At 34.2% G+C, this 17,861-nt stretch overlaps 1 protein-coding gene across 2 annotated transcripts; it reads right to left on the reverse strand.

Moving 5' to 3' along the window:
* Positions 1 to 644: 644 nt before the first annotated feature.
* LOC146133012 (peptidyl-prolyl cis-trans isomerase FKBP14-like) lies at positions 645 to 17,160 on the reverse strand. 2 transcript variants are annotated; one of them, XM_083397964.1, is made up of 5 exons: positions 15,285 to 17,159; positions 13,870 to 13,906; positions 6,818 to 6,960; positions 4,231 to 4,361; positions 645 to 2,226 (listed from the first exon to the last, which is right to left on the reverse strand). In XM_083397964.1, the coding sequence occupies exons 2-5, from the start codon at positions 13,896 to 13,898 to the stop codon at positions 2,062 to 2,064; spliced, it is 468 nt and encodes a 155-aa protein (XP_083254090.1). In that variant the 5' UTR covers positions 13,899 to 13,906; positions 15,285 to 17,159; the 3' UTR covers positions 645 to 2,061. The 2 variants fall into 2 exon arrangements, with proteins under 2 accessions (XP_083254090.1, XP_083254089.1); XM_083397963.1 differs by having other exon boundaries at positions 13,870 to 17,160.
* Positions 17,161 to 17,861: the final 701 nt, after the last annotated feature.

A 17,861-nucleotide genomic window follows, 5' to 3' on the forward strand; every position in this document is an offset into this window, starting at 1 on the left:
TCGGGTGTCCAAACTGGGGGTTGCTCATGGAGTTAAATTTTAGACAAAGTGCTAAATTTATCCAATTGTTATTTTTTTTGTTTGGTATGTTAATGGCAAATTATGTAATGCACATTACTTCAATAAATACATGCCAAAGCAGACATCGAGAAATGTTATGTTTTAAAATGTTAAACCTAGTGGGTCAATTGGGTAGCCCTAAACTAGATAGGCCTAAACTTTACCCATGGACAGATGGCAAGTAAAATAAATACTCTATAATGGTTTGCATTACACTATTATCTCATTGTCACAATGATCTTACCAGAGATTTGTTGTATCTTTGAGGAATAGACTGACTATTTTTTTATTTTCCCAGTGTACTGCTGATATGTCTTTAAGCAATGTCCAACATAATCCCAGAATGGCTGAATTACAGTTATAGACGAATATGTGTTCTTATTATAGTTTAACTAGTAAATACGAGCAAGTTCTATAGAAATAAACCAAGTGGAGAAGTTTAACATTATAATAACATACTCCAATACTGAGCAATCAAATAGAATATAATTTGCAAAATTATTAACTGAATTCAGTGACATTTGGTAACTACTGATTTCAAATGTAACTACCTTTTTCAAATGTAACTACAAATGCTAATTGCTTGCTTCACTCGCACAAACAGCACACCACCAATAATATTTGCTAGTTAAATATTACACACAGCAAACTGAGGTGCAAAAACTTTTTGTTTGAACAATGTTTTCAAATAATTTGGTATTAATTTTCAGTTTATGGTATCAATTTCAATGCGTCCTAATTTGTAACACTGGAACAAGTATATATAAGACTATTTAGAGCAGCAGTACAGCATAAATTTATTTTGCGCACTGCACACTGGCATACTAAAGAAAAATTACTGTATGGAAAGTATTCTTTAGGATAAGGATATATTTGCGTAAAGAACATTTCCTAAATGAGCAATGGCTGTTACCATTTACCAAGCACAGCAAATTTTTTTATTTAAATTAAATTGATATACAACCAAATATTACTCCAACTTACTTTATGTAAGAAAAGCTGGAATTACCACCAAGGGGCAGACAAAATTTGCACTTCAAAAAATTGTTTGTAAGCTGCAAAGCACTACTGCGCCCCACCGCTAAATTTGGGATCTTAAACAGTAGTATAGAAATAGATACATTTGTATTCCAATAGTAATGTAAGGCAGTGGTTCACAAACTTTTTTTGCGACGCCCTCAAAAAAGAATTTTGATTTGCGGCACACTTATCAAATTTGGAATTCTACAATTTTTACTAAAATTTGTACACTAAAGCCAATTCATTTATGGGTTTGGTTTACCAAAAGTTTCTTTTTCTGCAATACGCTCTGTAGTGTACAGTGTACAATGCAAAATACCTTTATCATTTACATTAGGAAGCTAACAATTAACACCGCCATACAGTTAAGTTTAATGAGTTCGGCACCTTGAGATTAACAACAAACTAAGTGATATTAATTTAATTTATACGCCAATTCCTCACATAAATATTAACGTAGAAAGTAACGCAAAAAACTGTCAACAAATACCGCAACGGGTTACGGTGCGGGTTTGAGTTTAGGTTGGTAGAGCATTATTAATAATAATAAAATAATGATGTGCGTTTTGTTATGCGGCATTTGTAGACCGTTTTTTGCGTTACTTTCTACGTACCAAATGGAAAGAGCCCCGAAATCAACGACATAGCTCAATCGCGTACATTTTAACAGTAACACGCCGTTCAAAAAAGTACAGTAGGGTCCTAAGAAAGTGTCACGCAACTTGTGATAACCTTGCCTGTCCTACCAAGTCAATTTTGTAAACAGAAAACGGTTTAAATTAGGACTAGGGGTCATTAAACAACAAATTACACCAAAAGCGTACATTTTTATAACAGGCTTAAATGGGAAAGATGATGTTTTTCTTATTGTGACGGCTGTCGAAAGTAGAATGCATTGCTTAAAGGCAAAAGAAAAAAGGCAAAAGTAAGAGTTTGTCCTCATGGTTATAATCTCTTCGATAAAAATAGTAGAAAAGTCCCTCAAAATTCGTCATGTTTTTTTCCGCTGAACTCATGAAGCGATATGTAACCATCTTTGTTTACATCCTCTTGGTTCATTATGTTTCTCACAATTTCAATTTCATCTGCTGGGGACATTTGTTCACCCTCCGCCTTTCTTACCTCACCTTGAAGGAATTCCTTTAACTACACAAACAAGTAAATGTGCTTGAATTCAACAGACGACCAAACTAAACAAAAGTAATTCCGCGGCAGCTTGTTTCTAATTTATTGATAATTGAGTGCAGAAATAAGTTATATTTTGAAAGTATTTATCTTAATGCATCAATAGATACCGATTTTGTTTTCTTAGTTTGAATAAAAAATAACACCACTTTGTCTTAATAAATCAGGTAAAAATAGTTTAATAAGTAAACAGCTATATTTAGTAAGATATCTAAATCTGCTAGTAATACTTTTTAATGTATATGCTGTTGCTGTCAGGCATTGTTTCAATTGCATAGTTGTGTTTCCAAAAAATTTTTATTGAAGTTCTAACTTTTCATTCACCTATTCGGGAATCTTCTTCAGGGCAATGATGTAATTGCAACTTAAGGGTTTCCATTTTTGGTTTGAAGTATTTTTAAACAATTTGTTTAACATATTTCCACTGGGTGTTAATATTTACTTTTCTGGGAGGTGGGGTGGCTATGGTTTAGTTTGTGTGTGTGTGTAGGGGGGATTTTTAAAAAGATATTATCCGCCAGGTGCTAGAAGATATATTTTTAAAAGGAAGTACAATTTCCTTTTAAATTTTCTGAAGGGACAGAAAAGTTTTTTAAGACGGATTATTTTTACTTGGATTCGGGAGATTTTGTTTGGTGTTCCCCTTTGGGCCTAAATTAGAAAACAAAAATCACTGCAAGTGTGGCTTTATCGTATAACAGCTTTAAGCTCTATACCCTTATCAAGTGGTAGCAATATCTGGTAAACAGGACTTGTTCTGGCAATTTTGTAGTAGTGTAGTGGGTTTGTATTCCATATTTATGCTTGATTTTTACCCTAAAGACCAGTACTTAAATTTTATCCGTTAGCAAACTGCCCCCTACATATCTGTTAAGTTATGGTAAAAAGGCTGGAAATTTCCGGACCATATCAGTACAACTTAATATATACCTTAAAATCAACAAATCTAAGTGTAATATATAATATTACAAGAATTAACCGATTGATAACCCTATTTATAATGACCCAATTACTTTGACAAACCACCATTAAATAAATAAGGCCTCAAAAATACCCCTCAACAAAATATAAAACAACCGCAATTCCATCCAGTTCATTATGTTTTTGCATTATGATAACTATAAGAATAAACCATTATTTTTGACCAAACAAAAATGATAAATTTTGACCTATATAATTAAAATTTTACAAATTAATTATGGCCTAAGTATGTAATGCCAGAGAAAACAAGATGCGGTTATGGCTACATGTTTCCTATGATCGGCGCAATGTAAAAAAACACAACAAATGTTTTAAAAATGCCTATTTACCGAATGTGTAGCGCCAGGTAGTGCAATGTTTAGGAAAAAAACAAACATTTAGGTATGTTGGTGATTACTGATCTATGTATGTATATCACAAAATTTTGTTATGATAGAGCCGGTTGGGTCAGCGCTTATTTACTAAACCATCTCTAGAATAATGTGGCCCTGGTAAACGTATTTGTTAAGGCCGCACGTCGCCTTCGCCAAATTGTAATGGAATTGCCACTACAACACTCTCCGTATCAATAAAAGGTTTTATTTTGAATGTGAATTTTGGCGACCTATGTTAGACACAATGCGTAACATTACCTGTCGGTTACATGCTAAATTGCAATTTTAAATCATCGGTTATAAAGCGAGATAAAAAGCTTGAGATGAAAAAAAAGCTTGGTTATAAAGCTTAATGGCTTCATACAAGTTTACCCCACCCAAAATGGGACACTGCTCGAATGCATGTAATATATCGCGTTTATTGTAAAAGGCTACAAATCATTGTTACAAGTAAATACCCTATTTAACCTGGGCAACGCTGGGTATTTCATCTAGCTTCTTATTAAGGGGAGCAAGGCACAGACAACTACAAAAGGGGGGCATTAGAAAAAGTGTTAAGAATCACTGGGTCTTTACATATTTATAGGTAATAAAAATAAATTTTGTATACCTCAAATTTAGATAAATATGTATCCCCATCTAAGTCCATTTTTTTAAAAACTTTAGGATGTCGTGGGCCTTCCTCGGCATGAATCAGCTCAACCTCAAATATTAGCATTCCTGCAGGCATTTGAGGCAAATCTATACATATTCATATTACTTTAAAAGAAATGATAATACCCACAATCAGTGTTTTTTTAAGGTGTTTTGAGGAATCGAAATGGTCCCCCAAATTTCTTCAGCGGTTTCCCAAATTTTGGACTTGCAACTTTTTGGTATTTAAATGAAACACTTGCGGTCTCTTAAAACTACTTAAAGGTCACCCAAACCAAACCTTAAAAAAACCCTGCCCACAATAAAACTATAATATACAGTTTTTTTTATACCTTTGGTCTATTTACGATGCTAGGCCTAAAAGTTGCATTGATAGAAAGTTTCAATTTACTAATTTCAATGTGTAAACTCAGAATGGTCGTAGAAGTTTTGATTTTACTAATTTACTTTTTCCCATCCACCTAAAATAGCCAACACATTTGACAGTTAACAAATGCATTTAACGCCTATATTGCAGCATTGCCTAGTCAATAATCCCTAATTTTTCAAGAATTAATTATAAGTGGCATGTCGAAAGCAACAGTGTGCTATATGCCACACAGGGCAACAGTTGCTCATTACTGTTCTCCCATTTAGAATGGATCTATTTTGTGGTGTGTCAAAGTATATGTCAACTAACTTGGTTTGAATAGAGTGGACTGTTAAACTAAGACATGTGAGGCCATTAATCAATTTGATGGTTTACAAATATAAACACAACAGTGTAAACACCCTAACGTCAGCATTACTCTGGGTAAAAAATAATACTACTACTTTGTATATACAGTAAGTTTCTACTCATATTTAAATGAAAAAGAATTTCAAAAGCAACTTTCCAATAAATTGATTTTAAGAAATAAAACAAAACTTTGAAAGAGTTATTCCTCTAAAAATGATTTACCAACCATTGTTTTTAATTATAATGTAGTTTTATGTAAATAGATCTTACATTTGTTTTTTTGACATATGAATATTGTCAATAAGTACACTGAAAGCCATTGCAGACTCACTGAATCTGTCGATCAATGATGCAAGCAGAGCTGGCTAAAAAAACAACTAGCCTGCAGTGAGGTTCGAACTCACGACCTTCGGTCAAGCCGGGACCGTCGCTCTACCAACTGAGCTATGCAGGCTCAGAGAGGAGCGAGTCGAGAAACAACCATACGCCGCTCAATCTGTTAGTACAAGCAACTTCATATTAAAGGGGATTCACAGTAACATATCATTTATTGAATGAAACATATGTACACACATATGTGTGTTAACAACTGAAATCTAGCCCTTCTGAAGTTGCTTTTTGACCAACGACTAGGGATGTTCAAAATAGAATACCAAGGTATTCTAGAATAATAGGTTTCGAATGTAGAATAACGAATTCAGAATAGCGAATCCTAGTATATTTTTATTAAATTATTTAACCTCGATTTTGTTTGGGGAATGGATTAATCTTTTTCTACCCTACAGGGCCCACAATCACAGCAATAAATCGCCCAAACAAATTGCTAACATGTGTACATTATAATAAAAAATGTTTTAAAGCAGTTGTGTAAACTGTAATACATGTCCACTGTTCAGGTTGTTGCCAAAACTTATATTTTTGCCAATAGTGAGTACAATGCAACACTACACACAGAACTCTTTAGCAATTCGGTACAGTTTTTAAAAGCATTGTTGGTTCTTAGTGCTTCTTTTTTGACTAATTAATCTGTTATGCAGTCAAATAATGTACTGCAAAGAATACAAAGTTACTATTGACATAACAAATACTTGACAATTTACGCTGGGCATAACTGCACAACCTCGCTGAATATTGGCCTAAAGTTGACCTTAAGTAACCCTATAGCGCATTTTCTCGATGGCCAGCACGTGTTACAACGTAATATTACTTTTGCAACTTAACGCATTTAGGGAAATTTGCGAACTACGCACCTGGCATTACACGTTAGTCGCTCACCCAATAACGCTTGATTGACACTTAATTATTAGACCAACGTTATCGCCAGACGCGAAGTAATTGGTCGCCCGAAAAAACGCTGACACTGCACTACCAGGTTACATTAAAGCAAGCACTGTAAATTACTGCACGCGTTTGTACAAAACATTAAATTATATCGGTTCCAATTATCCGAAATAAACGACAGAATAGGATTCGATATTCTACTTTGAGCATCCCTACCAACGACTACGGCTTACGTATAATTAATACACTGAAAGCCATTGCAGACTCACCGAATCTGTCGATCAATCATGCTAGCATGGCAGGCTAGAAAAAACAACTAGCCTGCAGTGAGGTTCGAACTCACAACCTCTGGTAAAGCCGAGACTGTTGCTCTACCAACTGAGCTATTGTCAATGAAACATATGTGCATTAACAACTGAAATCTATGAAATATTGTCATTACAAAAATTAAACATAATATACCTGAATATGGTAATCCTGGAGATAAATTCTATTATTCTGAAATTGTTGCATGAAATATCCATTACAAAATACAAATACTTACGTCCTCCTTTCTGACCATATGCCATATTAGCCGGGACAGTCAGTTTGCGTTTTTCACCTGAACACATACCCAATAAACCTTCATCAAACCCTTCTATAACTTCACCAGTTCCCAGCTGAAATCGGTACGGCTTGTCTTTGTGGCTACATAATATATCAACAATTAGGAATACTAATTTCTAAAACAGCTTTGGTATCTCAGAAATAGACATAAATTAACATAGAAGAAATACCAAATCTATCACAATAACATATCTAAATTATATACCAGGAATCAGCAACCTGTTTAGCAATGTAAGCTGAATGAATTGTAAAACATTAGACAGGCCTAAAAATGATTTTCAAATAAATTGTAAAACATTAGACAGACCTAAAAATGATTTTCAAATGTTGCAAAAAATTTGACATTTACCTAAAAATGATTTTCAAAAAGTCTTGCAAACACTACTTTTACGGCTAATGGTGATATAGTTTAGGCAAAGACTAGAGCAGGCCTGCACAACTCAAAATGGTTCAAGGGTTGCACAACGAGCAAGAAAAAAATTACTGGGCAGCATACTGAAGTTGATGTTTAAATCCAGTTTAATTAGTAACATAAAAATATTTACATATTGATTGCATCTATATAGTCAGGGTTTTACCATTATAAGCTTATTTGTAAGATTTGTGCTTGTCTTACAAAACACTAATGCGTTTAGTTTGCATTTACTTTTTAAACCAGGAAACATAATCTATCGTTCATTCATTTATTGTCTTTTTCACAAAATTAACAATGCGTTGTATCCTATCATGTAACAACAATGGATTAATTATTCTCTATAAATTGTACATTGCAGCGTCAAAGTCAATTTCAGCAAAGGATGACATTGTTGGTTTGCATGTTCATGTCAGGGTTAGTTCCAGATTTTAGGCATGCACTAAAAATAATTAAGAGAATAAGCATAAGCAAGTTTGGTCATGAAATATGAAAATTAATTTGCTTATGATATGAAATCGAACTGACCTCTTTGTTTCTTGCAAGCTAATTTCTTCTTTAGAGGAACTATATGTCTTAATTATAAGCATAAGAAGGCCCACATAAAGTAATTATTTAAAACTGTGTTGGATCCCAATTTTTAAATGTAATAAAATTATGTATTGAAGAAACATGAGTGGTAAACTATACTATTTCATCACCAAAGGCATGTCGAGGAGATATCAGGCCATACCCGGCCCCATGTTACCCCACCCCTCCCATAAACAGTCAGACCTGTTATTCCGTATATTTAGGACTAAACAGGTGAGATCAGAGTCTTTCTATTTTATTACAATGTTAACCCAGTGTTGCAACCTTACTTTATTTAGTTAAACAAGTAGTAAGTAATTCTAATTTAACTGGCCAACAAAAGTTCACTTTAGATGTATTTTTTACAATTTTTCCAAATCTGCCTCAAGTTTTTCTTCAGCACAACACATTTTCAAGATATCACCAAGTTTGTGTTAAGAAAAAACATATTTAAAACAATACACAGTTATGATATGTGGCCCTTAAAATGTTTGGCATACTTTTTTGTACACACAACATTGTTCACATGACCAAATAACTTAGCTCTTAAGTGTCTGCAATTATTTCCTGTTGTAAAGCATTGGTTACGCAATTCCTTGCTGAAATATGTTTTTGTTTATGAATATCTGCACCAAGTTTTTCTGGAAAGAAATTTAAGTGGGAGTGAAATGCATTTCAAGTGACATGCAGTATCCAATCTATGTAAACCTAAAATCATTAACTCCTACCTGAAAGGAAAGCAACTTTGAAAAGCCATCAAACAGCCTAGGACATAATTTAAACATTTTTAAATTTGCATCCTTAGGACTTCTGTATAATGTTGGCCCGCCAAAATTCCTTGTTAGTATTAACTTTTTGTAGTGAAAAGCTAATCTTTTAGACCTTACATTTCCTGGAGCAAGAGATAATCTGTGAGGTATCATCTAAAGTTTTTAATGTCAGTCACTTATAATTTTTTAAATGGCGATTTATTCCAAAGTTATGCTATACAAAGCAGCCTACTTGCTTTCCCAAAAATTATGGTTATGAGTGTACCAAAAAGGATCATTCACTGTAGGTCCAAGTTATATTTTGTTGTCTTAATACTACATCCTTCTCAAGCAAGTCATATTATTTTAATCTTAACGCAAGCAGTTTTGACTTTTTTGCAAAGAGACACAGGTTGTTAAACCTTTCTGGGAAACAGTAGTGGTTTTGAACTTTTGCTTCACCAACATCTTCCACTTCATCAGGGACAATTCAACACATCTTCAAGTACAAATCTAGGTTGGAATATACAACTTTACTTTAAAGGTTTTATGAAAAGCCTTTCACATAAAAAAAAATGGTCCTGAATGTGGTAATCTAGGTGTAACACAGGGAACAAAAACTAAATTGATTCTGAATCTAAACACCAAAAGGCATGGATGGTGTATGCTTGTTTAACCTTGCAAACCAGTAGAACAAGTGCACATATTACATGTTTAGTCTTCCAGTCTTAATGGGCAGCCTAAGTACAATTTCTTATTGATATGTTAAGTGATACTTAGTTGCTGCTCTCTGGTCCCAAAAAATATAACAAAACAGAACTTGAGTGCTTTTGCACTTTATTGAAATAAAGAAATAACAGCAGTCAATAAAAATATGGCACAATTAATCTGTAGAACAGCATGTTTATGTAAAAGTAATATTGAACAAATCAAACATTAAAAATATTTTTTAATTTGATTTTTATTCCCGCAGTGCTATATGGGATACTGGTTCAAACAACAATAATATTAAACTATAAAGCTGTATACACATAATATGAAAATAACAACTCAAATACAATAATTTAACAAAAAACGATTGAAAAATATCATTCCTACCGTTTTATCAAAGATATGACAAACTGGAATACTGCAATCACATAATTAGTGGATTATGTCAGTGTGCAATATGCCCATATTAATAATACGGCAAAACGAAACAAGTGTGCTCTGGCCATATGAGTTACATAGCACTTTCACGCCATAAAAAAATTGTATTTTTTATTGTAAAATCTACCTTCATGTACGTACAGTATATCGAAAAAAATGTACCGTCTAAATCAAATCCGGCGGAATAAGACCTAAAAAAACTCAGAATCAGGCCTAAACAACACTTTACTTCACCCCAAACACCATTCCTAACTTCCCTAACAATTTCAACCCAGGGGTCGGCAACCTACGGCCCACCGATGAAATTGATCCGGCCCGCCGCCTCTTTGATAAATTAGAAACGAGTCTATTTCACATACTTTTTGACTATTTTAACTACGTAAGAGCGAAAAATTTTCTTTTTGATGCTATCTTTTCAACTAGATTAGCTCTTTATTTCCGTTGCACCGTGGAAGGTTGCCAAGTGCACCGCGGAAAAACGGAAAACATACTCATTCTAAAATATTGGACATATATTTTTTAACATTTTATTTATTTTTCATTTTCGGCAATGTATGAAAACTTGCAAGAAATTTAAAAGAAATGCCTGTATACAACAAAAAAAATCGTGCTTGCTTCGCTCGCCAGGTCAACTTTGACCTCAAAAGGTTAACAAACACTGAGCTATAAATTCCCTGTGAATGTTATCGCGTTCCATCAAAGTAGTTTTATTACACTTTTCATTTGTTGCACGGATGACGACGTGTGAACTCTAATTTTAAACCAAACAAACGCTTTTTTTCGCGCTTTGCGTCAACACTTTACTGCCTCCTTAAATGTAATTAAACACGTTTTTAAGTGCAAAAACGATCCGAGGCCTGCCTGATTCACATTTCTAACATGTTAATAACACAATTATTAGTTAACATTTTGTGTGGCCCGCAGAGACCTTTCTGAGTTTGGTTTTGGCCTGCGACTAGAAAAGGTTGCCGACCCCTGGTCTAACCCCACCCATTAGCTACCCACCAATAACCCCAAACAGGACCACAAATCCGGTGGCTAAACAGCGGCACCCTTACGGCGGCCGGTGAAACTAGGCGGGAACGTAGACTCCAACGTAGACACCGAAGCGGCCGATGCAAGACTCACTACCCCCAACATGCCAACTACCTACAGTTTCAGGTGTTATTTTAGCAATTTAGGCCTTTTTCGGAATAATTTTGGACGTATTCCGGCAGATTTAGGTCTTGTTCAGACAATTTCGATCTTTTTCTGCCCGTATATTACTGCGTATTGCTGTTCTAAGTCGTTGGTCTTAATACTATGGTTTTATAGAATTTTCTACTTTAGGTATTGTTGCCTTTTAGGTCTTATTGAATGTTCCCTAGAAAACTTTTATCTGTCGTACTTAAAGTCTACAAGCTTAAAGTTCGCATTAAAAAAGTTGTGATAAATTTTCTTTGCTAAACATTGGTTGTTTTTTAAGGCCGGTCCGCGACAAAATTTTAGTTTTTAACCGGTCCGCAGTGCAAAAAATGTTGCCGACCCCTGGCTTAAACGACAAAAAAATAAGCCAAAGAAAGGTATCATGAATAAGACATGGATTGGGGATATTACACAAGTAACAAGTAATATATATATTTTTGCAACCAGCTAACACAAAAAGTTTAAATCATGAACCACACATTTGTTGTTTGAAAACCACTTTATATAATTAATCTCCATCGCTGGCCTGGAATGTGATGCTCAAAATGTTTAATAAATGTTCAATTGTGACTTTTTTAGTAAACCAAATAAAAAAAAATGTCAGTTTATTGCAATCAAATATAAGTTGGCTACACCTGAGTTATAGGAGCCATTTCATGTGTTTTTGAATAAATTGCTTCATGTAACATTTTCTGATAAAAATAAGAATAAGTGTTGAATATAAGTACTTACCAGGAATTCACTTTGTTTCTTTAAGCATGTAAAAAAAAATTAGCAAAATTTTTTTGAAATACACTTCAGCATATTTACTTATTTCTACATGTCTACTAAAGTTTGTTACTACTTTATGGCATTCGGGTGCAACCATTTTAAGTGATTTCTTTCGTCAAGTTTACCATTTGCCCCCAACCCACGACAGTCATTAAATTTAAGTTAGATAACTATAAAAATAAGTTGAGGTCAATCGAAAGTTCTTTTATAAAAAAAGACAGGAAATTCGAAAACCAAAAATAATGATACTTTACAGAACATAGTTCATAGAACTGAAGAACAGCAAGTCAGAAGTGGAAAGAAGTAAAACCAGAGATGAAAAATCTGAAACTTTCAGAATCTTATTTACAAACACTTCATGACACAAGTTACTATTCTGTAGATAATGGTTTTTCACTATTAAGTTTAGGCCATTACATTGTACAGCTTCTGCCAGTTACTTCACAGACAAACTGCAGTGATATAATATTTACCTTATTAAACAATATATAAATATGGCAGGAATGGTCTAATATATGAAGTACAACTTTAAAGGGATTTGTGGGAAGGAAATCATGTCAGTTGGTCTAAGTAAGTTATTATTGACTTACATTAAACAATAGGACGTTAGGTTTTGTATCCTGTGTAGCATGCATTAAATCAAGCTTAAAAAATGATAATTACGTTATAATACTATAACATTTATGCAACCATGCTTCAAAATGCACAAAGTAGAAGCACAAGCATGAGTAAAAAGCGATAAGAACTAGACGGGGGTGCGGTTGTTGTATATTTTATCGGGGGGTATATTTTCAGGGTTAAGTGTATATTTATAAATTTAATTTTTTTTTTCAATTTTTTTTTCAGTGGGGGGATTGGGGACCGTTATAAATAGCGTTACCTATCAGGGTTGCGTTTAAATATTATTAACTTGACTTTGGTTTGTGGTTTAGTATAAACGTTGCCTGTTCTTTTATTTCCTTAACTTGTTTCTGCAAGCAAAAACAGATATGGGCCAAAAATCACCCGCCTTAGCTTATGTCTTAGATACGAAAGTGGTAGTTGCCAGGGTTTAATTTTCTTATACGTTAGTTTGGTAACGACTATGCAAAATTAATTTTAGAATCGTTTTGCCATCAAAATATTTTATTCATTTATTTTTTTTATTTTTGCCGCTTCAAAAATAAATTCCATTTCCAGAGACAGTGACAAAGAAAATTTTCAGGCTTTTTCAACTTATGATTCAATCTGGCATGCGAGTTCACGTACGTCATATAAATGAAGATTCTAGCAATGCCTCCCTGCTTTACGATGGGTAAAACTTTATTTTTTACTGGCCTTGCCTCTTCATGTAATACCGCGATAATAATTTAAAATACGACAAAGGAACTACGTGCCCACCCCTGCGCTAGACGCTCGCTCGCCCAATAACACCCTATTGACACTTGATTATTAGGCGAAGCTTATCATGAAGTAATTGGTCGCCCGAAAAAATGCTGACGCCGCATTTAAAGCAAGCATTATAAATGAGTCGACGATATTCTGCTTTAAACATTCCTACGCACAATGCTTCCCTGCGTTAATTGTACGGTGGGTGAAACTTTATTCACGGCCTTACCTCTTTGTGTATTAACGCGACAGTACAATGAAATACGATTTGGAGAATATTTGAAAAAATCGTATTTGGAGAATATTTGCTATTTGCACCTGTTTCGTATGTTACTCCAATCCAACATATTAACACACAATTTTAAGTTGTGTAGACCTGGTGTTGATATGTTGGATTATAAAAATAAAAAACATTAGTAGTTAAGAAAACGCTGCATCAAGTCGATTATTGACCTCATAAGAGCATCCAGAGAAGAAGTAAAATTTCCAAACATGTTACGAGTGGTTGAACAAAAAATCCCAAAATAAAGCAAACGGCCAAAACTTACTTTATAAAGTCAATGCCGCTGCACATAAGTGTATGCTGTATACAGTAGCAGTCCTATATTGTTTATTAAACTTGAGAATATTTCACAATTGATGTTAAATAATCATTTTTAAGGGTGTAACTCTAATGCTTACCTTTAGAAGTAATGACCTATGATATTTTACTCACTTGTATTTAAATATTATTAGTATTATCCAACTTTTAATTCAGTTTCAACCCTGTAATGTATGGTAGTTTACCTTCGGTCAAACTCTTCTAAGTTTTTCATTTTCCATCCTATAAAATGGACAAACATTTGATCACCATATTGACTTAATCTTTTACAATCCATGGGCTTATGCAAAACTTCAATTTTGAAGTGAGGAATTGTTGAAACAACAACAAAACAAAGTAATAATATTAAGTGATTAAACATAATATTGCTAAAATAATTTGGACGGGAACAATCTATGTAGGAATAGTTTCAATAAAATCAAGATACATGCAGGTACAGACACAAAAGATTAACTTGCTAAATTCCTGTCATACAAATAAAAATAACAATATACGTTCAAAGTAGAATCCCTATATGTTCAAAGTAGAATCCCAAGGTATTCTAGAATAATAGGTTTCGAATCTAGAATAACGAATCCAGAATAGCAACCTAGTATATATAGTTCTATTACTTAACCCTGATTTTGTTTGGGGGAGGGATTGATCCTAATATACCCTACAGGGCCTACAATCACAGCAATAAATCCTCCAAACAACTTGCTAACATGTGGTTATTATAATAAAAAATAATCTCCCATATGTTTAACATTCTTAAAAACTGTCATTTAAAGCAGTTGTGTAATCTGTATTACATGTCCAGGTTGTTATTAAAACTTTATATCATGCCAGTGCTTTTCAACCTTTACAATTTCCATCCGCACGAAACAAGCTCAGTAAGTTTGCAACCTTTAGTTTTATTTGTGAAATAACAATGAAATGGGTTGTGTATTAAAAACGTGTAGGCCTACCTACGTCTTGACCGATATGAAATAGATAGCTTTAATTAAGCTTCAACGAACCACTATTCAAGACTATATTACTGCACCAGTAACGCATAAGTGGCGCACCAGCCTATTTAATTACTGTATTACACATAATAAAAAGTAATAACATGCACCACTTTCATCCGGACGACGTTTGTCATCCGCATTACAATTTATTTTATCCGCACAAGTGCGTACCAACCCACGGGTTGAAAAGCACTGTATTATGCCAATATAACACTGCACAATGAACTTTAGCAATTCGGTCCTGTTTTTCAAAACACTATTGGGTATTAGTGCTTCTTTTTTGACTAACATGATCTGTCATGCAATGAAAAATTGTACTGCAAAGAATTCAAAGTTACTATTGACATAACGAATACTTGACAATGCATGACTGCATAACCTCGCTAAATATTTTTTTGACGGCCAGCATGTTTTATTGCGAACTCAGCACCTGTCATTTCATGTTAGTCTATCACCCAATAATGCTTGATTGACACTTAATTATTAGGCGATGGTTATCGCAAGACAGGAGGTAATTGGTCGCCCGAAAAAACGCTGACACTGCACTGGCTACATTGGAAGGAAGTACTATAAATGTGCCGCCGCAGCGACAACTTACTTGGCCAACTTACCACTTGCGTTTGTACAACCATCAGCGGTAAAACAATAAATGATATCGGTTCCAAATACCCGAAATAAACGGCAGAATTGGATTCGAATCCCATCTGGATTTGAATCTAAGGATTCGATATTCTACTTTGAACATCCCTAATTGTAACACATAACTACAAAACAAAAACTTTAACAAAAAATAAAATAGATGCACATTTGATTTTTAGTGGCTAATGAGTGACATGCACCACAACAAGTTATTTACATATTATTTCAATGCATTAAACCTTGCAAACTACTAATGTTTTTTATTTTTACATTTTTGCTATTATAACAAAATAAAATTTAAATAAAAAACAGTATAAAAGATCATTGTGTTTAAGCTGTGTTGATTACTAAGATGAATGATTAGGCACTCAAACAATTCATAAAGAATTCAACATTACTACAGCCAGAGTACTATTGCTTGATAGTTATATTATGTGTAATTCGATATATGCCTAGCGGTAACCTAGCCTCAAAGGTGTTTCGTCCAAGGCCAGGATGCCTAATTGCTAAATACAATCCAAGAATCTCGACTAGAATATGGATTTTGCATCATAAGTAATGCAAAATGACACATAAGGCTTTTGAGATATTTGCATTTTAATTAGTTGAATGCTTTGGTATATATTTAATATATAAGCAGATTCCAATCTGCAATATAACGTTTTCCCTATTTGTGAAATACCAATGAAAGGGTATGTGTATTGAAACCATGAGTCTTAACCGATATAAAATAGAGAGCATAAGCTGCAATAAACCACTAAGAGACTTTCTTACTGCACCTGCATAACGGATCGCACCAGCTTATTTACGCATTTAAATGCACCATTTTCATCCTCACAACATTAGTCATCCGCATTACAATTTTTTTCATCAGCATAAGTGCGTACCATCCCACGGATTGCAAAGCAGTGCTTTAAAGTATTGTTGTTACTTATAATGTTCAATAAAAAGCGAGCCAGATTTTGTTGATTGCTATTCTGTCTTTACGTCAAGAATTTACAAGAGCAATCATGATTTGTTTTTTCATATATTTGGGGCCAAAGACAATCGCTATCGTTTCAGATATAAAATCACTTCATATACTAAAGCATACACTATGTAACAATTTTTTTATGTAAAGTTAGGGACATATCGTAATTAAATTATAATCATTGAATCCGCATCTGGTATCGATGTTTGGCACTAGTCTAGAATCCTACCAAAGCATTCAAACAATTATTAAATTAATGCACAAAATTTGAAAATTTTAAGGTGTGGGTTAGCGTCTGGGTGTGGGTGGATCAGGTATTATTATTTTACGATAATGCTTGACCTACCTAAACCAAAACAAACCCTCACCCTAAGCCAAATAAGGTGCATTGTGGTAGGATTCTAGACCAGCGCCCCACTCTTTGAAGTTTGCCTGTTGTGGTGCTGCAATTTTCTGTGGACAAATTGTCCACCAACCATTTCCTCAATCTTCTGTTGCATTTTTGTAAGCGGAAAAAGTTCATGCTATTCATTTACTTTCCGAGAACAGAATAAAGACTAATAAATATTCTACCATAGAATTTTCGATTACTTTTCCTGAGTCACCAGATGTTAGAGTCAACTTAAAGTAAAAGTAACACAGTATGTCATCTAAAGAAGACATCCCATGTATTCGATACATGGGACCACTGCTGGAAAGTATGGCTGATCTCGACAAGATCTCGCGGGTGCACGGCCGAAAAAATCCGTGTGACCGGGTGCAACAAAGGGCAAAAAAGTGCACCTCGGGTGCACTTTATGATTTCCAATGTATACTGTATTGCACTGTTAACGTATGCCGCACAAGTGTTTTACATATTTCAGGTGCAGTTCAGATTTTTTCGGGGTGCACTTTTAAAAGGTTGAATACTTTCCAGAGTGGCATGGGACTAACCAAACTAAATGGGCGCTCTTTCACTATTGTACGTGAAAAGTTATACAAAAAAAAAATAATAATACCGCATACCACAACGCATATTGTTTGGGTTAGGGTGCGGGTTAGCGTTTGGGTGACGGTGGGTCAAGTAACATTATGTTTATTATTAATAATAACTTGACCCACCCTCAACCAAACGCTAACCCGCACCCTAACCCAAACAATATGTGTTGTGGTATGCGGCATTTAAAGAATTTTTATTTTAATAATTTTTACGTACAATAGTACAATAGTGAAAGAGCGCCAGAAAATGCAGTACTACCTCACAACTCAAATGTAACTTGCTAAAAAGTCGGACTTTTTGATCCTTTGAATGCACTGATTGTCGTAGACCTTTTCGCTTAGAACTGCACTGATTTCTGACGGATCGGGTGCTTGCTAGATTCCACCTGCAAGAGTTCCAATGGTCGTGGAATTGGAGCATGTTTATCGACTACTAACTCAGTGAAAAGTTTGATTGCCTTATTGCTTCACTAAGGCAAATGTAATTTACTACGAAACATGTAATACGTAACAATCGTTTTTGATGTGTTTACTTCATTTTAGATTTAGATTTGTTTACTTTATTTTTAGCGTTGGTCACACATCAATGGACACGGTCGGT

This window comes from Ascidiella aspersa, chromosome 9, assembly GCF_963924565.1.
Source record: "Ascidiella aspersa chromosome 9, kaAscAspe10.2, whole genome shotgun sequence".
In the NCBI taxonomy this organism is placed as follows: Eukaryota; Metazoa; Chordata; class Ascidiacea; order Phlebobranchia; family Ascidiidae; genus Ascidiella; species Ascidiella aspersa.

Coding starts and splice junctions, on each gene's coding strand:
- LOC146133012 (XM_083397963.1), bottom strand. CDS start 14,045: ATGTTTAATCACTTAATATTATTACTTTGTTTTGTTGTTGTTTCAACA. Junction 6,961..13,869: donor TTAGAAGAGTTTGACCGAAG/GTAAACTACCAT, acceptor TATATTATGTAG/CCACAAAGACAAGCCGTACC. Junction 2,227..4,230: donor CATATTTATCTAAATTTGAG/GTATACAAAATT, acceptor TTGTTTGTGTAG/TTAAAGGAATTCCTTCAAGG.